This window comes from Zootoca vivipara, chromosome 11, assembly GCF_963506605.1.
Source record: "Zootoca vivipara chromosome 11, rZooViv1.1, whole genome shotgun sequence".
Lineage (NCBI taxonomy): Eukaryota > Metazoa > Chordata > Lepidosauria > Squamata > Lacertidae > Zootoca > Zootoca vivipara.
In genome coordinates, this window is record NC_083286.1 from 32,104,958 (window position 1) to 32,130,910 (window position 25,953).

At 40.9% G+C, this 25,953-nt stretch overlaps 1 protein-coding gene across 3 annotated transcripts in view; it reads left to right on the top strand.

Moving 5' to 3' along the window:
* The window catches only part of HAPLN1 (hyaluronan and proteoglycan link protein 1), a 62,728-nt gene extending 48,976 nt beyond the window's left edge, over window positions 1-13,752 (top strand). For all 3 annotated transcript variants that reach the window (XM_035100010.2, XM_035100006.2, XM_035100009.2), the window contains exons 4-5: window positions 7,311-7,613; window positions 10,312-13,752. In XM_035100010.2, the coding sequence (XP_034955901.2) occupies window positions 7,311-7,613; window positions 10,312-10,601 (593 nt within the window). In that variant the 3' untranslated portion in view covers window positions 10,602-13,752. The remainder of the gene's footprint in view (window positions 1-7,310; window positions 7,614-10,311) is intronic.
* Window positions 13,753-25,953: the final 12,201 nt, after the last annotated feature.

Consider the following 25,953-nt stretch of genomic DNA (forward strand, 5'->3'; position numbering starts at 1 on the left):
CTCTTAGTCCCCTGCCATGCCCCCAAACCACAGCATTATTTCGACATGCTTTTGAGCATGCTTAGACCTTACCCTCCTCATTACCTACAATTTCTAAAAGATTTAAAAATCCAAAGCCCATAAATTCCTTCTGCCCTGCTGGTAGAGCCAGGTAGGGTATTAAATGAGACAATTAAACCACATTTCTCCTAAGGCTTGCAGCTGAAGTCACCATATTTGAGATAAAAATGACCATAGCTTTATCAGAAAGCATATACTGTGGTACCTTGGGTTAAGAACTTAATTCGTTCTGAAGGTCCGTTCTTAACCTGAAACTGTTCTTAACCTGAGGTACCACTTTAGCTAATGGGGCCTCCCGCTGCCGCTGTGCCGCCCGCCGCTGCGTGATTTCTGTTCTCATCCTGAAGCAAAGTTCTTAACCCAAGGTACTATTTCTGGGTTAGCGGAGTCTGTAACCTGAAGCGTTTGTAACCCGAGGTACCACTGTATGTAGCTGGTTTGATCTAGAAAAAAGGGCATCATTCAATTATATGGCAATCATACTTTCCTCTCTTCTCTTTACATTCTTCAGGAATGTTTAACTTCTTGCCATTGTTATGGAAATTTATACTTGAAAATGCAAAAGAGTTCCTTTAGAACAATTCAGCAAAGCATTATCTTTCTTTTAGAACAATTGAGTTTCTTCCCTGCATGACACTTGCACACAGTCTTCAGTTGCCTGATAGAACAACTGTAATAATAATAATAATAATAATAATAATTATAATAATAATAATAATAATAATTTATTATTTATACCCCGCCCATCTGGCCGGGTTCCCCCAGCCACTCTGGGCGGCTTCCAACAAACAGAAATTCTAAAATACAGAAATCCAATGTAACCGCAGATGAAACTGTGAATCAATAAGACAGTTGTCCCTAGATAATGGTCTTATTGGATGATGCTTGGCGGATTGACAAAAACATTTATTTCCAGGAAGCTGGACAAAACAGTTAATCATTCCTATGTAACTTCACTCAAATATAGCCAGCACGTGTAGAGACAAAGTCAGAAAAGCTAAAGCACAGAATGAACTCAGGCTTGCTAGAGAGGTTAAAAGCAACAAAAAGGGCTTTTATGGGTATGTCCGTAGCAAAAGGAAGAACAAGGAAACAGTGGGGTCACTTAGGGGAGAAGATGGTGAAATGTGAACAGGGGACAGAGAAAGGGCAGAACTCCTCAATACCTTCTTTGCCTCAGTCTTCTCCAAAAAAGAAAACAATGCCCGACCTGAAGAATATGGAGCAGGTGATTCAGCAGGGAAAACACAGCCCAGAATAAGTAAGGAGGTAATACAATAATACTTGGCTAATTTAGATGTATTCAAGTCTCCAGGGCCAGATGAACTACATCCAAGAGTATTAAAAGAACTGGCAGAGGTGATTTCAGAACGACTAGCAATAATCTTTGAGAATTCCTGGAGAACAGGGAAAGTCTCAGCAGACTGGAGGAGGGCAAATGTTGTCCCTATTTTCAAAAAGGGGAAAAGAGAGGACCCAAACAATTACCGCCCAGTCAGCCTGACATCAATACCAGGAAAGATTCTAGAGCAGATCATTAAGCAAACGGTCTGTGAGCACCTAGAAAGGAACGCTGTGATCAGTAAAAGTCAGCATGGGTTTCTGAAAAATAAGTCATGTCAGACTAATCTGATCTCATTTTTTGACAGAATTACAAGCCTGGTAGATGAAGGGAATGCTGTGGATAAAACCTATCTTGATTTCAGCAAGGCCTTTGACAAGGTGCCCCATGATATTCTTGTAAGGAAGCTGGTAAAATGTGGGCTAGACAATGCTACCATTCAGTGGATTTGTAACTGGCTGGCTGACGGAACCCAAAGAGTGCTCATCAATGGCTCCTCTTCATCCTGGAGAGTAGTGACTAGTGGGGTGCCACAGGGTTCTGTCTTGGGCCCAGTCTTATTCAACACCTTTATCAATGACTTGGATGATGGGCTTGAGGGCATCCTGAGCAAGTTTGCAGATGACACCAAATTAGGAGGGGTGCCTAATACCCCAGAGGACAGAATCACACTTCAAAATGACCTTAACAGATTAGACAACTGGGCCAAAGCAAACAAGATGAATTTTAACAAGGAGAAATGTAAAGTACTACACTTGGGCAAAAAAAAGAAAAGAAAGAAAAGCACAAATACAGGATGGGAGACACCTGGCTTGAGAGCAGTACATGTGAAAAGGATCTAGGAGTCCTGGTAGACCACAAACTTGACATGAGTCAACAGTGTGATGCAGCAGCTAAAAAAGCCAATGCAATTCTGGGCTGCATCAATAGGAGTATAGCATCTAGATCAAGGGAAGTAATAGTACCACTGTATTCTGCTCTGGTCAGACCTCACCTGGAGTACTGTGTCCAGTTCTGGGCACCACAGTTCAAGAAGGATACTGACAAGCTGGAACGTGTCCAGAGGAGGGCAACGAAAATGGTCAAAGGCCTGGAAACAATGCCTTATGAGGAACGGCTTAGGGAGCTGGGTATGTTTAGCCTGGAGAAGAGAAGGTTAAGGGGTGATATGATAGCCATGTTAAAATATATAAAAGGATGTCATTTAGAGGAGGGTGAAAGGTTGTTTTCTGCTGCTCCAGAGAAGCGGACACGGAGCAATGGATTCAAACTACAAGAAAGAAGATTCCACCTAAACATTAGGAAGAACTTCCTGACAGTTAGAGCTGTTCGACAGTGGAATTTGCTGCCAAGAAGTGTGGTGGAGTCTCCTTCTTTGGAGGTCTTTAAGCAGAGGCTTGACAGCCATATGTCAAGAATGTTTTGATGGTGTTTCCTGTTTGGCAGGGGGTTGGACTGGATGGCCCTTGTGGTCTCTTCCAACTCTATGATTCTATGATTCTATAGGCTTTGCTAACAGAAACCATATTTGTCATAACAATGCCATCTACTCTCTGTTTCTAGGGGCTTCCTTCTCAAAGTTTTCAGTTTGTAAGCTGCATTATAGATCCTGGCTGAAAGAATTTGTGAATTCCCTGGGATAGCCCTGCAAGTAAAGCCATTGTGGTGCCCTCCAAATGCTGTTCGACCACCGTTCCCACCATCCTTGACCAGGCCATGCTAGATGGGGCTGATGTGAGCTGTAGTCCAACAATATATGACCATCATATCAACGAGGGGGGGGGGAAATCTTGTAGATACAGCACTAATAAAACTTCCAAATTTGTTCTGGGATGGCAGAACCCTGGCAGAAGGAGGGATCATAACTTAGACCTTTGCATTCTGAAGGTCTGTGCTTCAGTCCTTGGCATCTTCCGCTAAGAGGATGATGTAGCACTAAAGTGACAGAGATCTGCTAGAGACCATGCAGAGCTGCTACCAGTCAGGGTAGGTGATACTAGACAAATAGTCTTAAGGAGTTTAGGTCACCAGCAGAGCACATGCATTTCATACAGAAGGTCATGGGACCAAGCCCTGGAATCCTCAGGTAGGGCTGGGAAAGATGAGCTGATGCCAATTGGTGGAGAGTGCTCTGGATTGACCAATTATCTGACTCTAAGGCAGTTTCCTCTTTTCCTGACCTTGCTTCCTGAATTCAACTTTGGGAGGGCAATAAATTATGAAGGTGTGAGATTTTTAAAAATCATAGTATTACAGTAACGTCAATTGGAAAAATGCTTGTTAGGCAAATATGCATGCCAGGTTAAGATGGTTACACTATGGTGGACTGCAGCAAGCTCTACTGTATCCCATGTTGACTCTGGCTATGAGAAGTCTGACATTTTTGTTTAGACTAGCACCAAAGGAAGCCAATTTCTTTACTCTGGCTGAGGCCAGCCTCTTTTTTCCCCACGTGGACTTATGGTACAGGAAATTTAAGTCTCTCTGTAAATACAGACCAGTTATTCTTAAAACTGATAATTGACTACAGTGTTAACTCAGCAACTCCAGCACCCTTTGCAACTGTCACAGTTAAAATCCTAAATCTAAAAATTTTTCCTTAGGAAATGGTATCTATCAAAGCATATTGATTTCCACAACACAGGCTTCTCAGAATGCAGGGATCAATGTTAAATGGATATCAAACATCTCTGTGTGACTATTCTTTGCTCCCTAATATCTTCTGCCAGTATTTTGGAAGAGGCAAATGGATGTCACTCTATGCAGCTAGTAACCCGAGCCTCCAAATGGGAGAAAGATGGAATTACATGACTATGGGAAAAATAACCTTTTCTCTTGGCTGGGTCTTCCAAGCTGAAGAGAAGTGTTCCTCGGTATTCAAATTTTGGCAGAGCTTTGGATAGGGCGCATGAATATTTATTAGCTAAGTCTTTGGCTTAGTAGACCAATATTCATTCTATAGTGAAAAGCAGATGTTAGATATTGCTCTCCAGTGGTACCTAATAGCACTTCACTGTCAGAGAGACTCAGCTTTTTTTAAAAAACACACACACACACACACATTTAAGAATGCTAGATCATTAACATCAACACTGCGCTGAACAAATAGTAGTTTCTTGTACAATACACTGGATGACCAGAAACATCAAGTGACAACAACAGTTGGGAAAATGTTTGCATTTTATAGGTAAATAAGTTATACCCTATATATCTGATTTATCCATTTCTTCCCTTTGAAATACTGCTCTAAATAATCACCTTTTGAGCCTTAATACCTTAGAGGCTTACTTGAAGAACTCAACAATTTCAGTTGGTCCAAAATACAGTGGCCAGATTACCTGCTGGTGCTGCTGTTAGAACCCATATCGCCCCTATTCTAAAAGAACTGCATTAGGTGCCAGGCCAAATTTCCAGGCCCAATTCAAGATGCTTACAGTAATGTTTAAAGTCTCAAATTATTTAGCCCCCCCCCCCCAAAATCTGAAAGATCACCTCCTTCCCTACAAACCATCCCGGGTATTAAGTTCAGTAGAGGGCCCCTTTGTAGTTCCACCTCCATGGACAGCTGTGAGTCTAAAATGCCTGCCCCCTGTCCACCCAGAACAGTACTTCTGTCTTGTCAGGATTCAACCTCAATCTGTTAGTCACCATCCATCCTCCAGCCGCCTCCAGGCACTCACAAAGGACCTGCACCACCTTCGCTGGTTCTGATTTAAAAGAGAGGTAGAGCTATGTTTCATCCGCATAGGCTACTGCTGAACACCCAACCCAACCCCCCTGGTGATCTCTCGCAGTGGCTTCATATAGATGTTAAAAAGCATGGGGGAGAGGACGGAACCCTGAGGCACCCCACAAGTGAGGGCCCAGGCACTGGATTTATCTTTGTCATCCCATGTTCTCCAAGGATGGTTTAAAAGCTTCAGCTGGCACAGAATGCTGTGACTCTTGTTTTAACAGGACTGAGTGACACCTAATATTTTCCTCCTATTTTTGGTTCAGCTGCCCTGGCTTCCTTTCTGGGTTGTTGCAAGCTTTAATGTGTGTTGCTAGGTCTTAAAATGTCTTATTACTGATACATATTTTTTATAGTTTAATGTTTTTTAATTGCATTGTACATAATTTCAGATGCCATATTAAGGGCATAGATAGAATAAGGAATATTGTAAATAAACAAATACACTTTGTAAATACAGAAATAGGCTTTGTTTTAATTTGAGCATCTTCAGAAAAATGGGCAGAATTTTTAAATGTAGACGTTTATTCCAGTACATAGGCTCTGCTTTCAGTTTGAATTAAATTTTTCTTTAAAGAAGGAAGGTATCTTTCACAGAAATGCTGCAGACCTGTTTACTTGGGAAAGATGCCAGTTTGGCTTTTAGCCCTGAATATGAACTAACTATGTTTTACAAAAATGTAGCTAGAAAATTTTAAACAGTTACTGTGTAAATATGAATGCCTTGTTCCCACTGTACCGTTTAGAATATGGGCACAGAGTTAGTTAGCAATATAGTTTCTAACTCTATTGTCTTTGCACTTTAGTTTATTCTAAATTATTCTCAAAGGGGGGGGGCGACTTCATGTGTATTTGTATTAGATTGTTCTCCGCATTCCCACAATGCACTGCTGTGCATTTGGCATAAGAACCTGCCCTAATTTTGAGACTATAAGAACATTCAAAAAGTTCTGGATCGGGTGGAAAGGTCCGTTTAGTTCAGGACCTTGACAGGAATTCAACATTGCACTGAGGCGATCATTCCATCAGAGCAAGCATTTCGGCTTGCCAGATGGAACGATCCTGTCTATCTTCAACCCTGACCCCAGACCCATGAGCCAATTTAAGCGGGGGGGGGGGAGTATGGTGTGCAGGGTGTGCATGTGCAGGAGTAGAAGAATAAGGGAAAGCCCCACTGAGCAAGCAGAAGCCCTTCTGCAGAGCTTCCACTGATAGGACTTGCTAGCTGAATCCTGCCCCTAATATTTAAGAGTGCTTCACTCACCTGTTCAGCTAGGAATCTCCAAAAAGGGCTTCCCCACCAGCATCTGGCATTGACTTGCCTCGATAAACAAATATTCATAAAAATAGTTTAAGGTCACAGTGGCAGGAAAAACCCAAGTAATCATTCTACATCTTACCTACCTTTGATGCTAACCCAGCAGCAGAATGGTCACAGAGCCATAATCTGGGAGCACACACAGTCACATGCCTTGGGGCTAAGCTATTGTTTGGTTTAGTGTGTGATGTGTGAACCAAGACATCCAGTTGCTGTCCAGAAATACAGGTTTCATGTAGCTACAGTATCAGAGCTAACAACCACTGATATATTTGCTCCATAGAGACGGTGCTGAAAGGTGCAACATGAAACAATGCTTTATTTGATAACTGTTCATTATGACCCATACCAAAGAACATGTTTGCCCAGTTCTCCATATGTTTCCCGCCCCCCTTTCTAAATGAAGCAGTCCCTCTGCCAACTTGATTTCCTCTTCTGGATATTCCCTAGGTTTCTCCATTTTGGTATGCTTGCTCTGTGGAGAATAGAATTGACCGATGAGGGTAATGTTTCTAATTGGTGAAAACCCACACTTGAGAATAGCATGTGGGATTGGTGGCATTCCAACAGGGAAGGGTGTGGTTCTGTCTGAGAGTGAAGCCTTCTGTCTGCAGAGACAGGCAGAACTCTCAGACTAAACAGCTCACTCTCTGACAGCCAATATCTCCAGATATAAAACTTAACAGGTTGCTCATTTGGCATCATATACATGTAATGCTCTCACCACCACAACCCTACACTTCCAGCAAATGTTCCTTGCACCTCTTCTGATGACATTCATGTGTGAACACACACATGTTTAAAATTACAGTTAAACCATTCATTTCACCCACTTCTATTTTATTTCTCTCTCTCAGGCATTGTATTCCCTTACTTCCCACGACTGGGTCGTTACAACTTAAACTTCCACGAGGCTCAGCAAGCCTGCCTGGACCAAGATGCAGTTATCGCTTCCTTTGACCAGTTGTACGATGCGTGGAGAGCAGGCCTGGACTGGTGCAATGCTGGCTGGCTCAGCGACGGGTCAGTGCAATATCCCATTACGCATCCCAGGGAGCCTTGCGGTGGGAAGAATACAGTGCCTGGAATCCGGAATTATGGCTTCTCAAATAAAGATCAAAGTAGATATGATGTCTTCTGTTTTACATCCCATTTTAATGGTAAGGAATTCTGACTCCCTTTTCAAAGGGGCCTGTTGGTGCTTTAGGGGGAAAGAATGACAAGCCGGAACAATTTATTACTCATTTTGGGAAAGGATCATAGCTCACTGGTAGAACACACATGGTTCACATGCAGAAGGTCACAGGTTCACTCTGTGGCATCTCTGGTTAAAATGATCAGGTAATGTTTGGTGGGAAAGGCCTCTGCTGGAGACCATGGGGGTCACGCTCTGTGTTATGGTTAATACGTACTGCACAGCTATGCCTGTAATTTTTCGTAAATTAATTACAGACGTAGGGGGCTCCAGTTATTATTGGCATTGCAACATGCAGGGAAGGGAGGGTTGGCACCACCAAGAACTTTTTTTGCTAAGCCTCCTAGCCTATGAGAGGGTGTTATTCGGGGGGGGGGTGCAGCTGGAGAGAGGAGGAGTAAGCCTCCATTCACTGCATGCTTCAATCCTGATAACAATCAAATAATCTGTAATTAATTTAGGGAAAGCAAGAGGCACAGTCACACACTATGCATTAATTGTAATGTGTAGTTTTTCATGAGAAGCAGTGCCAGTGAGGTTCAACAATACTGGGTTTGGTGGATAAATAGTGTAATCTGATACCTTTTATTTTATTTTATTGAAATATTTCCATCCTAATGAGAACCTTCAGCTCAAAATTTAGGGGTGTGGTGTGAATGGGGCCATGAAATTAAAGGAAAGTTGTGTTTTTTGTCCAGTGCTAGAATACAATAATAAATGAACTTGCAAAGTCAACTGAATTGCTCTATATAGCCTGGAAATGACTGGTCTGTTTAGGAGAGGAGGGGAGGGCCATCACACAACAGACTTCCCTCTTCAGCAACATCTTGGACTGTCTTCACTGTTCCTCAAACATGGGCCTCTCCCATATGTCTTAACTTGTATGCATGTTGGGGAACAGATGTTTGGCCTGTAGCCTGCGAGCTCAGAGATGCTCACATTCTCCGCTTACGCACGCTCTGGGTATTGACAATTAAATTTATTTGCCCTAAAACAGGCAAAGAGCAAATACTTCTCTTGCTTTGAGCAATCCCGAGTTTGCTTTTCCAAAACAAATAGTGTTCAAAACCAGAGTTAAAACATTGTGCAAATGTTTACCTGATCCGGATCCAGCTAAATTGTTCCAGAAGGGGATGGTTAAGTTAATGCAAATAAATCCTGTGCCATGTAAGCCGTTTTATGCAGTTTGTAGAAAAGGGGATAAATAATAAACAAACAACCAGACATGAAAAAGGGCTAGTCAGCGTTTGAATAATTACAATGAAAATTAATTTCACTCTGTAAGGTCTGGTTCCTTCATGCCCCTTCTTCATATGCAGATGTGTGAGCATGTTTGCATTATGTAATAGAACAAACTGCTTCTTTAGCATCTCAGTTTTTTAAAAAAACTTATGCACAGACATGGAAACAGGAAGAATATCATTAATTCTATAAACTTCTGCTGCCTTCCATCCGTAAGGCAAAAGGATGGGTGGTCCTGTATAGGAATTAAAGGGGTTGTAAAGGTAAAGGGACCCCTGACCATTAGGTCCAGTCGCGGATGACTCTGGGGTTGCAGTGCTCATCTCACTTTACCGGCCAAGGGAGCTTGTGTACAGCTTCCAAGTCATGTGGCTAGCATGACTAAGCCGCTTCTGGTGAAACCAGAGGAGCGCATGGAAACACTGTTTACCTTCCTGCCGGAGCGGTACCTATTTATCTACTTGCACTTGACGTGCTTTCGAACTGCTAGGTGGGCAGGAGCTGGGACTGAGCAACGGGAGCTCACCCTGTCATGGGAATTTGAACCGCCAGCCTTCTGATCAGCAAGCCCTAGGCTCTGTGGTTTAGACCACAGCGCCACCCGTGTCCCATAAAGGGGATGTAGACAGAACTAAATGTGAACACAATCTCTTCCAAACCATAAAAGTCAATTGAAGAAAGGGATTGTGTAGTTTCCCAATCCGCACCCAAGAAGGATTTTAAAAAGGCAGAGCATTAATTGAAGGAGAGGTGGACACGGCACCTTAAAGTGTGGGCCTGTGCCTGGAAAGTGCAGCACGAAAGGAAATCTGGATGAGCCCCATGTCTGTTGCAGCAATATTAACAAAGTCCTGCATCACTTAAAGACTAACAAATAATAATATTTATTATGGCACGGCTTTATCAAATGCATGAAGTGAATTGAGATTTCACTCCATGTAATGATAAAGTTAGCCTTAGTCCAAGGAAGCTCATGGTATAATAAATAAATGTGTCCATATTTATGGCAATAAAGTTTTTGCTGTGTGATATAGACATTTTGTAACCTTCATGGTTCATAGTTGGATGCCATATTGCATTTTTTTTTAAAAAAAATCAGTACATGGTGCATCACTTAATATCAACACAAGCTTTTGGTTTGTGGCTATAGGTAAATACAACCCCACTGCTTATCAAAAGGCAATGTAACATCCAGCACTATTAAAGAGAGGCATTGTGCAATGGCTCCTACACAAACTACAGTAGTCACTTAAAGATTATATAGTGAGAGCTGTTAGAACGGGCAAAAGAATAAGTGATTTTTCTATAAAAAGAAAACTGTAATTTTAACTTTATTGCTCAACAGCGATTGCTTTAAAGAACTGTAAAGAAAACGTATTATAACTTTTTCTTGTTCTTGATATTTTCTCTGCTTTCATTAGGCCGTTTTTACTACCTAATACACCCAACCAAGCTGACCTACGATGAAGCAGTGCATGCCTGCCTCAAAGATGGTGCACAGATTGCTAAAGTAGGCCAAATGTTTGCAGCCTGGAAACTCCTGGGATACGACCGCTGTGATGCCGGCTGGCTGGCTGATGGCAGCGTCCGCTACCCCATCTCTAGGCCAAGGAAACGCTGCAGTCCTACTGAAGCAGCAGTCCGCTTTGTGGGCTTTCCCGATAAAAAGCACAAGCTCTATGGTGTCTACTGCTTTAGGTCATACCAGTGAATGTACCTAGAGCACAACAACATCCGATCCATCATGTGAAGGATTTTGTTTCAATGAACTCATGCAAGTTACCAAAACTGTGATAAATCTTTTTTACTTACTGTAAAGAGTCATTTTCATAAAAAACAAAAACAAAACCCAACCTATTAATTTGTTTTGGTTATTTTTTTGTTTAAAAAACTATCATTCAATAGATATTTTAAATTAATATAATTTAAAGGAAGCTTAGGTAAGGAAGTGCTTGAAGTGTAACTGTTTAAGCTACGTCATTCCAACAAAGCATATTTTTTCATGAATGGGGCATGCAATAGCTTGATGATTGCTAGGACTTAAGTTAAGGAATGTAAGGCTACTCAAAGCAGACACCTTTCCGAGTTTACATATTTGCATCATGTTAAAATAGAATAATGAGATCTGCAGGTCTGAACTACATTAATCTTTCCTTGACTGCCATGTGGTTTTGCGAGCAGTTAAATACAAAGATGTGAACACGAGTTAAAGTGACTGCTTTTTTTGAAGTCTGCAATACGAGAACTGCTTCACTATTTAAAATCCTGCCTTTTATCAAAACCTGCTCAATAATCTCATAACATTCCAACAAACACAGCTAAATCTTCTGAACGTCATTCCCAGTCTTATTGTGTATGTAGTAGATAAATGTGTGTATGAATAATTAAAGGATGGGTCCTACCTTCTTCTTAATGCAAACTAAATATGCCTGAGATGTATTGCATTATCTTTGAGTAGCTTCACGGAGAGGATTTCTTTTTCTTACTCTAAAGGCCATTTTGCTAAGCAACATTTACTCAGGGCAGTTATATATAAATGAACTGCTGGACAGAAAGAAACACAAATGTCTGAAATTTAGCAGCTTGATTCATGTTAGCTTTTAAAATAGTATTGTCTTTATAAATGAAGCATTTAAATATTTAAATATTTCATTCTTAGTTATACATGTGAAAGTCAAACATTTGAATGAATCTTGAAACATATTTATCCACTCTATGATTACAAAAGAAAAAAAACAACCTCTGATCCCAATCATGAAAGGGGAAGATATTTTTGTAATCAGTTCCCCATGTACATTCCAATTTGTGAATGTAGTTTTTCTTTGCATTTCCCCACTCATGGTAATGTCATGCCTATGGTGCTTTCTCTCCATTGGAGTGTAGGAGCAAAGAATTCCCATGCCCACAAATGATCAGGAAGAATATTATCTACTTCACCCAGATAGTTATTTCTGACTCTCCAGCTTATCAGTATTCCGATTATGGGATATTAACCCCTGCTACAGAACCCAGGAAAAGTTACTTATTACCTGATCTTCCTGAGGGAAAGCATTAAAAGAGCAACAGATGCAACAGGGTGGGCAGACCTGCCTAGAAGACAAAAATTAGTTCTGTTGAAACTAATGAGAAAAGTTAGTCATGATTAACTGAAGTCCCACGGCATTCAATGGAACTTAAAGTACAATTCTAAACATGTCCACTGAAAAGTAAATCCCATTCCAGTTATTCCCAGTCCCAGATAAGCAGGTTTTAGGATTCCAGCCCATCTAGCTAGACAGTTGACAGTGAATCAATTTTTCAATAGTTACAGTGGCCTCATACTTCTATATCAAGCATGGTTTCTTATTTGCCATGCAAGGTAGCTTTATAATATATGTCTGTGCTTTGATATACATATCACAGCATTCAAATACTTATGAGCAGTGTAGTCAACTGATTGTAATCTTTCCTTGTTTATTAGAAGGGACCAGATGTACTGATTGTGTCCCACACTGGCCATTCTTTCGATAGGAGGCATAGAATGTCAAGTGCTAGTTGGTGCCAATGTAATCAGCTCAGGGCAATCTTACATGGTTTATAACTAAAATATGAGGAGGAGGAGGAGGAAAATCAAAGGAAAGGGCATGTGCGTGCATTGATTAAAACACAGTGCAATTGCCTCAAGATTCCTTTTTTGTGCAGTTTTAAGCAACGTGCAAATATTCTGGTGCTCACTTTAAAACTGCCCAGGATCTGTACACGTGCAGAGTCTTGAACAAAGTCTGGAAATAAAATAGAATGGTGGGTCACTAATGCAAAGGTGGCACTCTGTAAACAAGATCAGATATAATTTGGAACCCCAAAATCTGGGAGAAATGTTGTAAGCATCCAAAGAATTTACTGAGCGGAAGAGCAGCTGCAATTCATTCATCGATTTGTGTTTAGAAAGTTTGACTTTTGAAGGTTTCTGTAATCTGGCCCAAGATGTTAGGAAGAAGGGAGAGAGAGCAACAATGGGGTATATGGAGGAAGAGAAATGAAAAAAGAGATAATCACAAGAAAAGAAAAGAAAGAAACAGAAAATCTGTTTCGCATCCTGCCTAATATGTTTTCCTTTTCAGGAACATGCAGCAAAAATATGAGAAGCTAAGAACTAATGGGATAAGAGTTTATAGTCTAAAGCACTACAACTCCCATCAGTCCCAGCTTGCACAGTTGGGATTTGTAGTCTAAAATATATGGAGGGCACCAGGTTGGGAAAGTCTGTTCTAAAGAAAACAGGAGTGAGTGAGAAAGTTTTCCATTGGCTAAAGGAAAATATATATTTCAGCAGTTGCTACACTGCACTCTGCCTTTTTTAGCACCGTGAGACTGTAATCCTATATCTACTTAACTGGAAGTAAGACCCATTTAACTGGGATTCACTTTTTGAGTTGATATTATGGGATTGAGCTGTGAGGCAGTTTTATTTGTAAAGAATCCAAGGTTAACCTTTGCAAAGTATCAAGTCACTTTCCAAAGCTTCTCTCAGACATAGAATAATAACCCAAGCTATCAGAACCAAACAATGGTTGTTTTTAAAACATCCATTTAAAATTCATCGGTTTACTGTTAAGACAAAGGGCATATACTACTCCTCCCTTGGAACCATGCTTGGTCACATTTAAATGTGATTATATTCTTTATTGTAGCACAACTGATATGCTTTCACAAATATTTCTGTGCAGTTTTAAAAATAAATAAATAAATCAGTTTCCTTATGAGCTGAAAGATCTATTAACTAGGTTATGCGGTATGAGTGTATTAGAGTATTGTGATATATTATGGTTCCAAACAAACTCATAATACCAAATGCATCTTTGCATGAATTTGAAAATACCTTTTTTTAAAAAAGAATTGAAAATGTTAACATGTGAAAAGCATAAGGTGAATGAAAGTGCTTAATTTTCTTGAGAGCCAATATTTCTAAGAATGGGCTTACAGTGTAATTGTATTGGGAATTAATTTAAAATCCCCTCGACAAGTTTCACCCCTTGATTTTGTGGTGCTGATTTATCTGGTTATGGTCATGGGATTGCACTGAAGAATAATTTTATCCCCATCCTTTTGTTATGGGTTTTTTGGACTTGGTTCAATTTGCTCTCAACACTGCTTTCCATTCTGCCACTTGTTCATATTAGGATTTTGGGTTTTTCGTTTTCTTCTGAAGGTAAACCATGTGTACTAGTGATTGTGTATGTCAAAACTCAACATTGCTTTTGCTTTGTAGCTGATGAAAAAATACAGCTATTTTAAGCTCCTTGGTGTCCTTAATTATCGGTTGAGAAACACATATAGGGGGAAAGAGATCACTCAGACAGCAATGCATCCCTTTTACTGTATTTAATAATGAGATTGAGTACACTAAAGCATAAACCAGAACCTCTGTTTAACTGAAGTTAATGGGCATTTCTGTGTGCTTTAAAAGACTTTAATAAAACAAAAAACCCAAGTCTATCAAATTCTTTAACTAGAAGGAACATTAACACATTTTTTAAGCAATCATTTGTACACACGGTACCTTCGCTCCCATGTACTTTGAGGTAATTTCTTTCTTAAAGGCTTAGAGAAAGCAAATGACATTGAATGATATGGTGTGTGCATTCAGGAACAAATTACACCTGCTGGCTTGTACCACTTTAGAATGCCTGTGGGGATTACATGTATGAATACTCTGAATTGTCAGTAACTCCCTATCCATGGAAAGCTAGAATGTCAAAGATCATGTAGACTGATAATAATATTACGCTTCTAACATGATGGCTTTTGAGTCTGCATATTTCTTGTTTTGTTGTTTAGTCGTTTAGTCGTGTCCGACTCTTCGTGACCCCATGGACCAGAGCACTGATCCCCTACCTGAATTCTAAAATGATACAATCCCACATTAAAAAACAAAACAACCAAGACTCTTGGGGAATCTTTTTTAAAAAAGCTTCACTCACTTTATTTTTTAGCATAGGGTAACCTGATCTGAACAATTTCTTCCAATATTGAGATACAACAGTTTGAAAAACACGGGCCCTCTGGGTGGAATTCAACATCGCATTATTGCAAGTATTCTATCTGCACAAGCATCGTAGCCTGACAGATGGAATGATCCCTTATTCTCCCATGTGCAACTGGGGATTCCAGTTGGATTCCCCAACACCCCCGATCTAATTTCAGTGTAGAGGCACATGGGAGGAGGAGTGAGAGGGATGTCATGTTATGTAAGTGAAAGCTTTTGCACAGGGATTCCACTGATAGGGTCTGCTTGATGACCACCATCTGAAATTTGAGTCTGGCCAAAATCAGCTGTATGTAGGATCTAATAACCTTACATACAGCACCTTAGCAGCACTCAAATCCTAAAGGCGACTAAATCCTAAAGCCAGCATATCAGGACACACTGAAGGTAACTAGTGTATGCCCATAACAAGAAGGCTTTCCCTCAAGCTATTAGCACATCCCTGAACATGGCATGTAGAACCATGATTTTGAGGGTGGCATCCAAGCAAACCAGTGCAGCACCAGAGAAATATTAAAATATGGCAAAGAGACAAGGCAAGAGTAAGCCATTCCAAAATAATTAAGGTCAATTTCACCTGAGCTCTACATTTAGATACAGTTGCAGCAGCTTTCCAGCATTGCACCCAATCCAAATCGGTTTCTGTGCCTACATTATTAAAGACATGGTGCATTCATTTTCTCTCATATATTCTAACTGAAGTAAGAGTAGTTTCAGATCCCAAGAGATCTGCTGGTATATAAGGCTGCCGAAAATATCTTCTTACATTTTAAGGAGTCAGGTGGGAAAATAATAAAATGTAAGCTCACAAAGAAAATCAATACAAAGTAAGCAGAAATTATTTTTATTTTATATAGTTGCTGATATGAATATTAATACATGAGCTTTACAGCATTACTGGGACTTGCAGAGCATTCTTCTATGAGGAAATGGTGTTTCAACAGTGTCTGAAGAGAATGCTTAAGAACTGGTTTTATGTCGGTGCTACTGTTCTTGGAAAGAAAGAAACCAACCACCCTTGATCATAATAAGAAATTAATTAATGCACTGTGTCATTTTATTGTATTTTCACAATGTATCTGAATTTTAATGTCCCCTCGTATGGCAACAATTAAATCATGTTGATCTTTTCAAAATGAGAACTTCTTTCTTTATAAGCAAAGTGTCTCTTTTATTCGTAAATAAATCTCCATCTGTGTCACTTGTCCCTCACAAGGACTTACGAGTGAGGGAAGGAATAAAAGTTAATATATTTTCAACTCTTTCTCTTCTTTGGTATCCAGAAAATTATTACAATAATCAAAATTGGGGTCGAGGTGGAGCTAATACCATGATTTGAACCCCAGATATAACACAAATGTTTATCATCCGAACCCAGGCATAAACATTGGAATATTCTTGGTACAACTGGATCCATTGGAACATCATCGTCGTCATCTTTATTACAGTCCAGCATAAATTAAAATAGAAACCCACAGTAATTTAGGAAATAAAGCAGATAAAATGGGTAAAAGGAGTGATTCAAAGAAGGGAGGGATGCGTGAGGGAGACTTAAAATCAGCTAGAGGGTTAAGAGCAAAGAGTTGCAAAAGTAACCATAGAAGGGAGGGTGCAAGAGAGGGAATGGGACTTGTGTATGAGCCTTCAGTTTAAGTCTGGTGCGAATAACCATCATAGCAGTGCAAAATCTGGCTGCTGAGTATGTTACGTCTGGGTTTGCATCTTGAAGTTGCAAGGAGGTATAGAGTTGCTCTGTCTGTCCAGGGAATTTGTGTAGTATTGGCAGGATGAACCTGACTCTTATATCTGTATAATATTGGCAGTGGAAGAAAACATGGTCAGTAAGGCTCTTCACTGTTTTGGTATTTCTAGGTTGGTTATATATTGTCTTTGGGAACTGAAATATCTTTTGGTTTCACCAATGGAAAAAATTGGGGCTCTGGTTAGATCTGCTTGTGTTCTATGTCTTCCATATGCTGTTCGGTGATGGTTTGTGTTTTTTGGCTTTTTTGCTTTTTCATATCCCATGTCAAGTAAAATTTGTGAAACACAGGGGCGTACCCAGGGTCAAATTTTGGGGGCCAAGGGGCGGGGCCAAGGCACAGGTGGGGAGGGGCCACAGTGGGAATGTGGGCGGGGCTACGTGGCCTGCGCCTTTCAGCTCTTCCGAGGAGGCGGCCCCAGGCTCCCGCTCCTGGCGCGAAGCTCCAGAGGTGCGCGGGGAGCATAAGCCTGGGGCCGCCACGCTGCTCCCCTCAGCCTTTTGCTTCTAGGGGGGGGCAACTGCCCCCCTGCCTACGCCCATGAGATAAAAGCTAGGGTTGCTTTTTTGTTTAACACTTCTCGTTTTCGAGTTGTTTGGAAGTCATCCTTTATAGTTAGGAGAACAAGGTCACATGGGAAGAAGGATAGTCTAACCAGTAATTAAGTGTGGCAAGTCACACTCTGGCCTCAATTCTTACAAGTCCAGTTTTTACTTGTAGGGTTGCATTGGAAATGTTTTTGGGCACTTGTAGGACAGATCTTTGAAATTTATATCGTGCCAGTTCCAGTGTTGTGCAGTGTGTGTGTGTGTGGGGGTGCCAGTTGAGCACCATATAGCAGCTGCACAATTGACTTTGCCTTAAACAATTTGAGGGTTGCAAGTATAAAGTGACCACCTTTGGTCCTGAGATATTTAAGTATGGCCGTTCTGCTTCTCTGGGCATTCCCTGCAACATACGGTAGTCCCTATGGGCTTTTCTGCTTCCCGAGGAATGAAGGGCTATGCCAAGGTATTTGAAGCAGGAAAACTGCTCAATCTTTTGGCCATCAATGTCCCATGACCAAGATTTGGACCTTTTTGGCAAATACCATGATTTGGGTTTTCTGGTAATTAAGTTCTAGTTTGTTCTTCTTGCAGTATGCTGCCAGTGTTTTCATGGCTCATTGGTGTTACCAATGGAACAATTATCTGTGTGTTTTTCCTTTCCTTTCCTATTATTGCACAGTATGGCTGACCCTCAGATCTCTATCTCACAATCAGTTTGCCCAGAAACTATGTAAGGGTGACATTTTTAAAAAACAATTGTAAGGATTTCTCATTTTGCATTTTTATATTGTGAACCACTCTGTGGTCTTCCACTGAAGGGTGGCATACAAATTCAATAAATAAAATATATAAATAAAGTGAGGAATGACATTGTTGCAGTGTTTACACTTTCCCACATCTCCCAAACCTAAGAAGATACAGTCATACCTCATGTTACGTTCACTGCAGGATACATCTTTTCATGTTGCGAACAGGCTGAACACGGAAGCTCCGGAACGGATTACATCTGTGTTTGGCGCATCCGTAACCTGCGTGCATACGCAGAAGCGCTAAATCGCACTTTGCACATGTGCAGAAGCACCACATTGCGTCACGCGCGTGCGCAGATGAGGCGCTTAAGGGTGCGGCATTTTCATGTTGCGAAAAGGCCTCCGGAACGGATCCCGTTCGCAACCAGAGGTACCACTGTATCTGAGATTTGACTAAAATATAGTTCACAATGGTAACTATATTACCAAAAGTAATAGTATGCATCTCAAAGTACATTGCTATGTTGACATCCCCAGACAAGGTATTCAATCTCTCTAAGGAACAGAATTGATACATTTTATGCATTCTCTCTACAAATAACAGACTCACAAATATTAATGTTTATTTACATTTTGCAAGCATGCATTTATTAACAAAACTTTTATTTTTGCTACCTGCCATTACAGAGCCTTGTCTGAATTCAGTGTTGAAATACTGTAATACCCCACAGCAAGTGTGAGTCATTGACATTTAGACTGATAGAGGCGCCTAATAATGAAGCCATTCTTCACTTTACTGGGATGCTTCATACATTATTTCTCAGTAATGAAAAGATTTATTGGCAATTGCTCAAAGTAAATTGCACCAGGAAAGGTTATGTGGATCAAATATTTGTTCTTGAGCATTCGTTAATTTATTTGTTTATATGTTCAACTGTATACAAAGAACCAAGCCACGGCATAGCACAATTCATTTTACATGAAGGATTTTTATTGTGTAACAAGACCTCAAATGCAAGATTTTATGGAAACTGAAAACAAATCATGCTCAAACTAGCTGAGGATTGGCTGGGTAATGGAATACTTGAATTGAGACAATCTGTTGCTAGAAAAGAAGCATTGAAAAAGGAAGACTCTCCCCTAGGTATTTTCTCTCCCTCTTCCCCACTCAATAAATATCTTTCCGCACTTACCATTTATAGTGGTATAGTTTCTTCCACCCAACCACAGCCAATTTTTTGGCATGATGCTACACAGTGACATTATTCACCTGTTATACCAGAATAATGGACTCAAAAACCTGCCTTTTCTTTTACTGGAAAAAAATCTGACATTTAGGAAAGGTCTAGAATGGTTCTTTTGTGGGGCATGTGTATTATCCAATTTCTGTGCGAAGGGGTTCAGCGGCGGAGCAAGCCTATCGGGCACCTGGATTCATGCAGGCCTCTGAGTAGTCTGCCTGCTTCCTCCCACTCAGCCGCCCTACAGCTGAGGGGGAGGTAGCAGGTGGACCATTTGACGCAACACGGAGCCTGTGGGTGGCCTCTCACTCCCAGGAGAGACATGTGGCTCGGGCACGCTGCAGGTCCCGCGGTGAGTGCCGCCCAGCATTTTGTCACACACACCCCTTAGTGGTGACACCTGGGGTGGCCCGCCTCTACCGCGCCCCCCTTGCTACGCCCCTGGAGGGGTTGGGAGTTGGTGGGCACGGTTTGGGAGACATGTTTCACACCTCTTTGTGAGATTAGGACAGAGGACAGAAATGGCAGGTGAAGACTATAATACTGAGTCAAAGTTCTACCCATGATACTTACCATTAGCAGCAGACAAAATTTCATCATAATAACCAGGTTTGCCATAGCTGAAGCAGACTTGTAGTTCCTATTCTAATCTGGCCTCCCACAAGAATAGAATTCTGGAACACTAGGTATTAAAACAACAGCAACAGCAACAACAACAGCAACAACAACAGCAACAACAACCCACAAAGGGGCAATTTTCACGTGCATGCTCATAACTCTGACAAAAGAAAACCCCACACTCACTCACTACCAACAGTGACACATGAGCGAAGGTGCAGACTATCAACTAGAAATTCACTCTTCAAAATGTTGGATCAAATAGAAAATTTACTGCTACAGTGGTACCTCTGGTTAAGAACTTAATTCATTCCGGAGGTTCGTTCTTAACCTGAAACTGTTCTTAACCTGAGGTACCAACTTTAGCTAATGGGGCCTCCCGCTGCCGCTGCGTATTTTCTGTTCTCATCCTGAGGTAAAGTTCTTAACCTGAGGTACTACTTCTGGGTTAGCAGAGTCTGTAAGCTGAAGCGTTTGTAACCCCGAAGCGTTTGTAACCCAAGGTACCACTGTATAAATGGCAAGTCCCTGTCTCTTTCAGACCAGCCAAGCAGAAACTAGAGAAAGGAGCTTCTTAGCTGCCTATCTCATCTCACCTGTTCCACAGATCCCAAATGACATGGTGGGCAGAATGAAATAATTCCTTCACCCTCCCAGGTCTTGAACTGAAAGATGTAGACTGTGATATTTTATCATTCTTACCCCAGTCTCTTCTGAGTTCAACTCAATGTGAATCTGGCCCATTTGGGCTAAGATGAGAATATGTCTCTTAAGTGGTGCTGCGATTGGACTTTTTTTTAGTTGTAGAGGTGAATTATTCACAAAATGTTCTCATTTTGTATTTTTATGTTGTGAACTGCCCTGTGATATTCAGATGAAGGGTAATATAAAATATTATTATTATTATTATTATTATTATTATTATTATTATTAAGCCCTCCATGATCACAATCCAAGACAGGGCTGTGCACACTTGCAGCTTAATCTGACATTGCATTTAAGCACTAGCCTCGTAGCCCTAAGGCGCAAGGAATTCAACGAAGGTCAATATGTGGAACTGCACACAGGCAAGTGGGCAGGGCAACGATGGAGGGATGGAGTGCAAACTTTTGAAATAAAAAAAAGTGGTAGAATCAGGTGATAGAAACAAGTACACAGCCTGCTTTGGGCAGGTCTAGGTCAGAACCCAGCAGAAAAACAGTCTATTTACCTAAGGTATAGAGGTTAAAATGATTAAGAAGATTTTAAAAAGTAACTCTCCTTCATTCCTTTATCCATTTCATTCATCCAATCCTGCAGTTTCTCAGTTGTTCATAAATAATGTCAAGCTAGATTTACACTTTTCATTAACCAAAAATATATTTTCAGCACAAATCTTCTCAGTGTTCAAAGCAATGACCTTATAATGTGTGTCTCTGTGATCATACAGCTCTGGTGAGTTAGTCATGACACTGTGTGTTATGAGACTACCGTTTGTTAGTGAAAAAAGGCACCAGCCCAGGACCTGATTCAAGAAAGGTATTGCTGTACCTCACTGGTGTAATTCCAATTCCATTGATGTTGTGGTTCAACTCCCATTAACTTTAATGAAACGGAATCTCATTCTAAAATTCTGAAGCAAAGGAGTGCCATTGCATACTTACTTCCCATTTACTTCAGTATCCCTGGGAGCTTCAAGTATACAATGAATGCGGTAATTAAACTTTGGGAGCTTCCAGACAGGGGCTTGGTGCTGTAAATGAGATATTGCAAACATGTAAATAGCTACAGGGTTGCCCCCCAGGAAAAGTAAACCCATATTAAATTGAATGAAATGTGGGTGGGTGTTTTGATGAAAGTGATGATGCCATGTAGCTGCTGCAGAAAGAAAGAAAGAAAACTTGCATGCATGAAGACCACCAATTCCAAAATAAGCATCCATTTGGAATCATCCTTGCTCACTTACTGAAAACAGCAGCAATGCAGAGACCAATGTCAGCTTCAGTACATGCTGAGCTGTGAAATCAAACAGGAAAGCTTCCATTAGGAAAACAATGGTTTTTTCAGTAGTTTCTGAATAACCTTAACCAATAAGAAGGTTAGCAGAGAAGCAATCATTAGAGAAAGATAAGCATCTTGAACACAGGCCTGACACCCACTCGATTAAACAATGATGACACCTGGCGCAGGCACAGCGAGCCACTGAGAATTAATGTTCTCCATTATCAATAAAACACACTCTCTCCTGTTAGCTTTCCCAGCATTTAAAAGGAGGCAATGTAAATTTTAGGTTATAGCATGGCGCACACTTTTTCTGTCTTGAAGATGAAGACCTGCACTGTAATAGCAAGGGGCAAAAAGACCTGCCATCTCAAATATGTCACAAATTACACTAGGATGATGTGGCGACATGCTCCATTCTCTCAAATGACCGCCAACCATGTCCATGTTTCCCCCCTGTTGCAAATGTGCATATCTTGTAGTTAAGCAACCTGTCAACAGCACAATGTGAACACTTTTTACAGATATGCTTTATTTGGACTCCAGAGCAGATTTTGATTGCCTAAGGCTGCAATTCTAACCTCACCTGCCTGGGAGTAAGCCCCACTGAGTTCAATATGACATTCCATCTGAGTTCAATCCGAGTATACACAATTAGGATTGCACTGTAAGAATTCTATCACACAGGATTAGTGGCAGCCACTAGGAAGTGAGATATGCTTCATCTCTGGGGTATGTCAAATTGCTTATTGAGCTTCTTTTGCTTAACCATGGTTACCTGAAGCATCAACAGTTGTATCTGAAGTGAAAATATAGCCATATATTTAAGCATATATGCACTACAAATCTTTCAAAAACACCTTTGACTAATCTAAGTTTAGTAGTTCTGGATACTATCACACACATTGTCTCTATGGAATTCTCACTCTAACTCTACATTCCAATAGAGTTCAGATCGTTCCAGACAAGAGTATATCATGGGATGGATTCATGCAGGCCATTTTTTCACAGCACATACACTCCATTATTGACAGCAAAATACCAGCTTCTTCCCCCCCCCCCCTCACCCCCTTTGTTTAACCCTGATTTATGTTTTCTTGGGAAGAATCCAGAAAGTCTCTTTTAAAAACTGCCAGTGATTCTTTTGTGATATCTGAATGCTGCAATCTTAACCCCCCATCTAGAAGCACCCTCTGTGCATTGTTTTGTATCTCTGAGAAATACATTCCAAGTCTTCTCCTACTCCTCATGGGTTTGGCAAGTATCCTTTGCCTAAGTAAACATGTTTTGGATGCCCTAGAAATCTTACTGACATCGAAGAGTCTTGTTTCCAGCATATCGCATTGCCTATCCATTTCACACTTGTGGGGCAGCACACTCAGCACAGGTCAGTGTTTCCGATCATGGCTCTGCATTTATAAAGTATTTAAGTATTCCATTAGAGCCATCGGGGAAAGCTCCACTCTGCTTTTTGAAAGTACTATAATTGGGCATGTGGTGGGGGAGGTAAAAACTTGTACAACTAACCACAAGAACTTCAAGGGAATTCTTCTATGAAAGGTCTGCATGCACTTTTAATCTGTCTTTTATCCATCACATTTGTATTCCACACTTTACAGGTAGCTGAGGATGACAAATATGGGGCTATTCTGTTTTATCCTTTGCCAAGATCCATGTGAAGCAGACTTTGCTGAGAAGTTTCCCAAGGTTGCATGCAGTGCAATCTTATGCCTATTTACTCAGAAGTTCCACTATGTCTAACGGGGGCTTACTTCCTAATGCTACCTTGGTATGTCTTCTTGAGATGAAAGGTGGTGTATACTATTGCTATCATTATTATCATTACAATTAGGATTTTAGGATTCCAACTTTTGTGATTTACAGAGTTACGTCGAGCTCTGCATCCATGTATCCCAGTCCACATCCACTGCGCTCCATTGGTCTTCTTTGCACAGTTAAAACCCTGGTGCTGCACCGCTGGTAGTGAAGCATCGGTTTGCCTTAGTGTCACATTTGAACTCAGGCTCAGGGTTTGTTTCCCACAAACAAACACAAGCACTACCTTTACTTACAGCTCGTGGTTTATGTGGAGAGAAACAAACCACAAACCCAGGTTCAGATGGAATGCTAAGCAAAACCATGGTTTAGATGCTAGTGGCATGGCAGCAACAGGTGAGCAAAGCGCTCACAATTTTTGCATCATGCATGAGCATGCTTGAAATATACTTGGAGTCGAGAGTGAATTTCATGCTCTTTATTCAGCTCTTAGTCATCAAGGAGAAGAAGAGAAGAATGCCCTTTTCCCAGAACCATCTGCTTATATACATTATTTACACAATGGGCTTTGCGTGATTGGCTTCTTCAGGGCTACACCTGTGGGCCAATCAGTTTGTGGATTGACTTCTGCCAGCAGCCTGATTGGCTGCTCCTGCAGGCCAATCAGGTTGCGGATTCACTTCCACCTGGAGTTGGATTGGGTGGCTCCTGCGGACCAATCAGACTGCTGATTCTGGATCCTATTGTTCTATTCAGCTCAATGCTGCAGCTTCATCTTCAGAGCTTATATCATTTTAACCATGGTTGAGAGTGAAATGCAAATAAGGCTATTGCTTAAGGTGGTTCGGAATGGATCCTGAAGTTTGAGAGCTACACCAATGCAGAGGTTTCCCCAATGCTGATGATAATGGGAGCTGTTTCTCTTTCATCTGTTTACCAAATAAACATCTACATAAAGTTATACTAAACTGTGTTTTGTATTAATTGAGGTATGTCAATTAACAAAGCCTCATATTGTAAAAAAATAAAATAAAATTATGTGGTAACAGTTTATTGTAAAGGTTCTTCCATTTCCAGTACGAAAACACATGTTCCATTTTTCCGAGTTAAGTTTTTAAAACAGGGAAGTGGTGGTATAGAAATGGTTTTTCTTTTTTAATTCAATATAGGAGTATGTTGTGGGAAAGGGAAAGGGGGGAAAAAATCTTAAGAAACTATAAATTCTGCACATTATGCAAATGATGCTAAATAATATAAATACCCAGATATTTCTTCCCCAATAGTGTATCTTTTGAGCAGCACTTGACACTCTAAAAACAGCCAGAATTAAGGGACTATATAACTTTCATGAGCACAGATCTGTGGCAGATCCAATGTGGATCCAGACCACACACATCCACAGTTACAACCAGCCCAGTGATCTAGATGCTGAGCCTGTTCAGATGTAGAACACATTAAGGACTGGGGGGGAAAGCAACATTCTTTATGCTGCTACTGTCCTGACTCTTCCCGTCTTCCACTGCCAGCTGCAGGAAGGAGAGCGTGCAAATATTTGAATTTGCTGACAATTTTGCCCTCTCTGCAAAAACAAAACAGAACAGAACAAACACTACCTTAAAGGTCTATTCAGCAAATGGTCCAATCCTAAATTAACATCAGTGAGAAGCAGGTGTGAGGCTCCCAGCACTCAAATGATGCTACAACTTCTGGCATCAAGCTATGATCTGACACCAGGCTCAGCAACAGCCACTTTTTGAGCTGCACTGCTGAAATGGGGATGAGGTGGCACCATTTCAGCAAGTAGTGTAAATTTGCCATGTCGGGAGGCAGAGCAGGGTAGCCAACCTCTAATGCAGCAATATGTATATTATTGATACAGCGGCCGTTAAACTGGACCCAGCACAAACCGGGCCAGAGCTGAATCCCTGAACAGACGCTCACTGCCAGAATGTTCGAAGCAGCCACATTTAAGAAGAGTTGTTATTTGTTTACAACCCGACTTTATTCCGTTGTGGAACCAAGCTGGTGTACATGACGTTCCCAGGCAGTCTGCCATACTGACACCAACCAGACCCACACCTGTTTTGCTTCAGCAAGGTTGCTGCATCACATGCCTTCAGGCCACACCCTGGAATATCCCTCTGAGCTTGTGGAAAGAGAGTGTCCTTCTTTTCCAATGAGTTATCATCCACCAACCATCCAGTATACAAAACTACAGGAAAGGTTTTGCACACAGTCAGAGGCTTCATACTGAATTTTAGAAATTTTTGAAGAACTGAGTGGATGTGGTTATGAATCTTGAATATATGCATACTTCTGTACTCCTACAGCTTGATTAAGTCAAAGTGGTTGCTGATTACCAT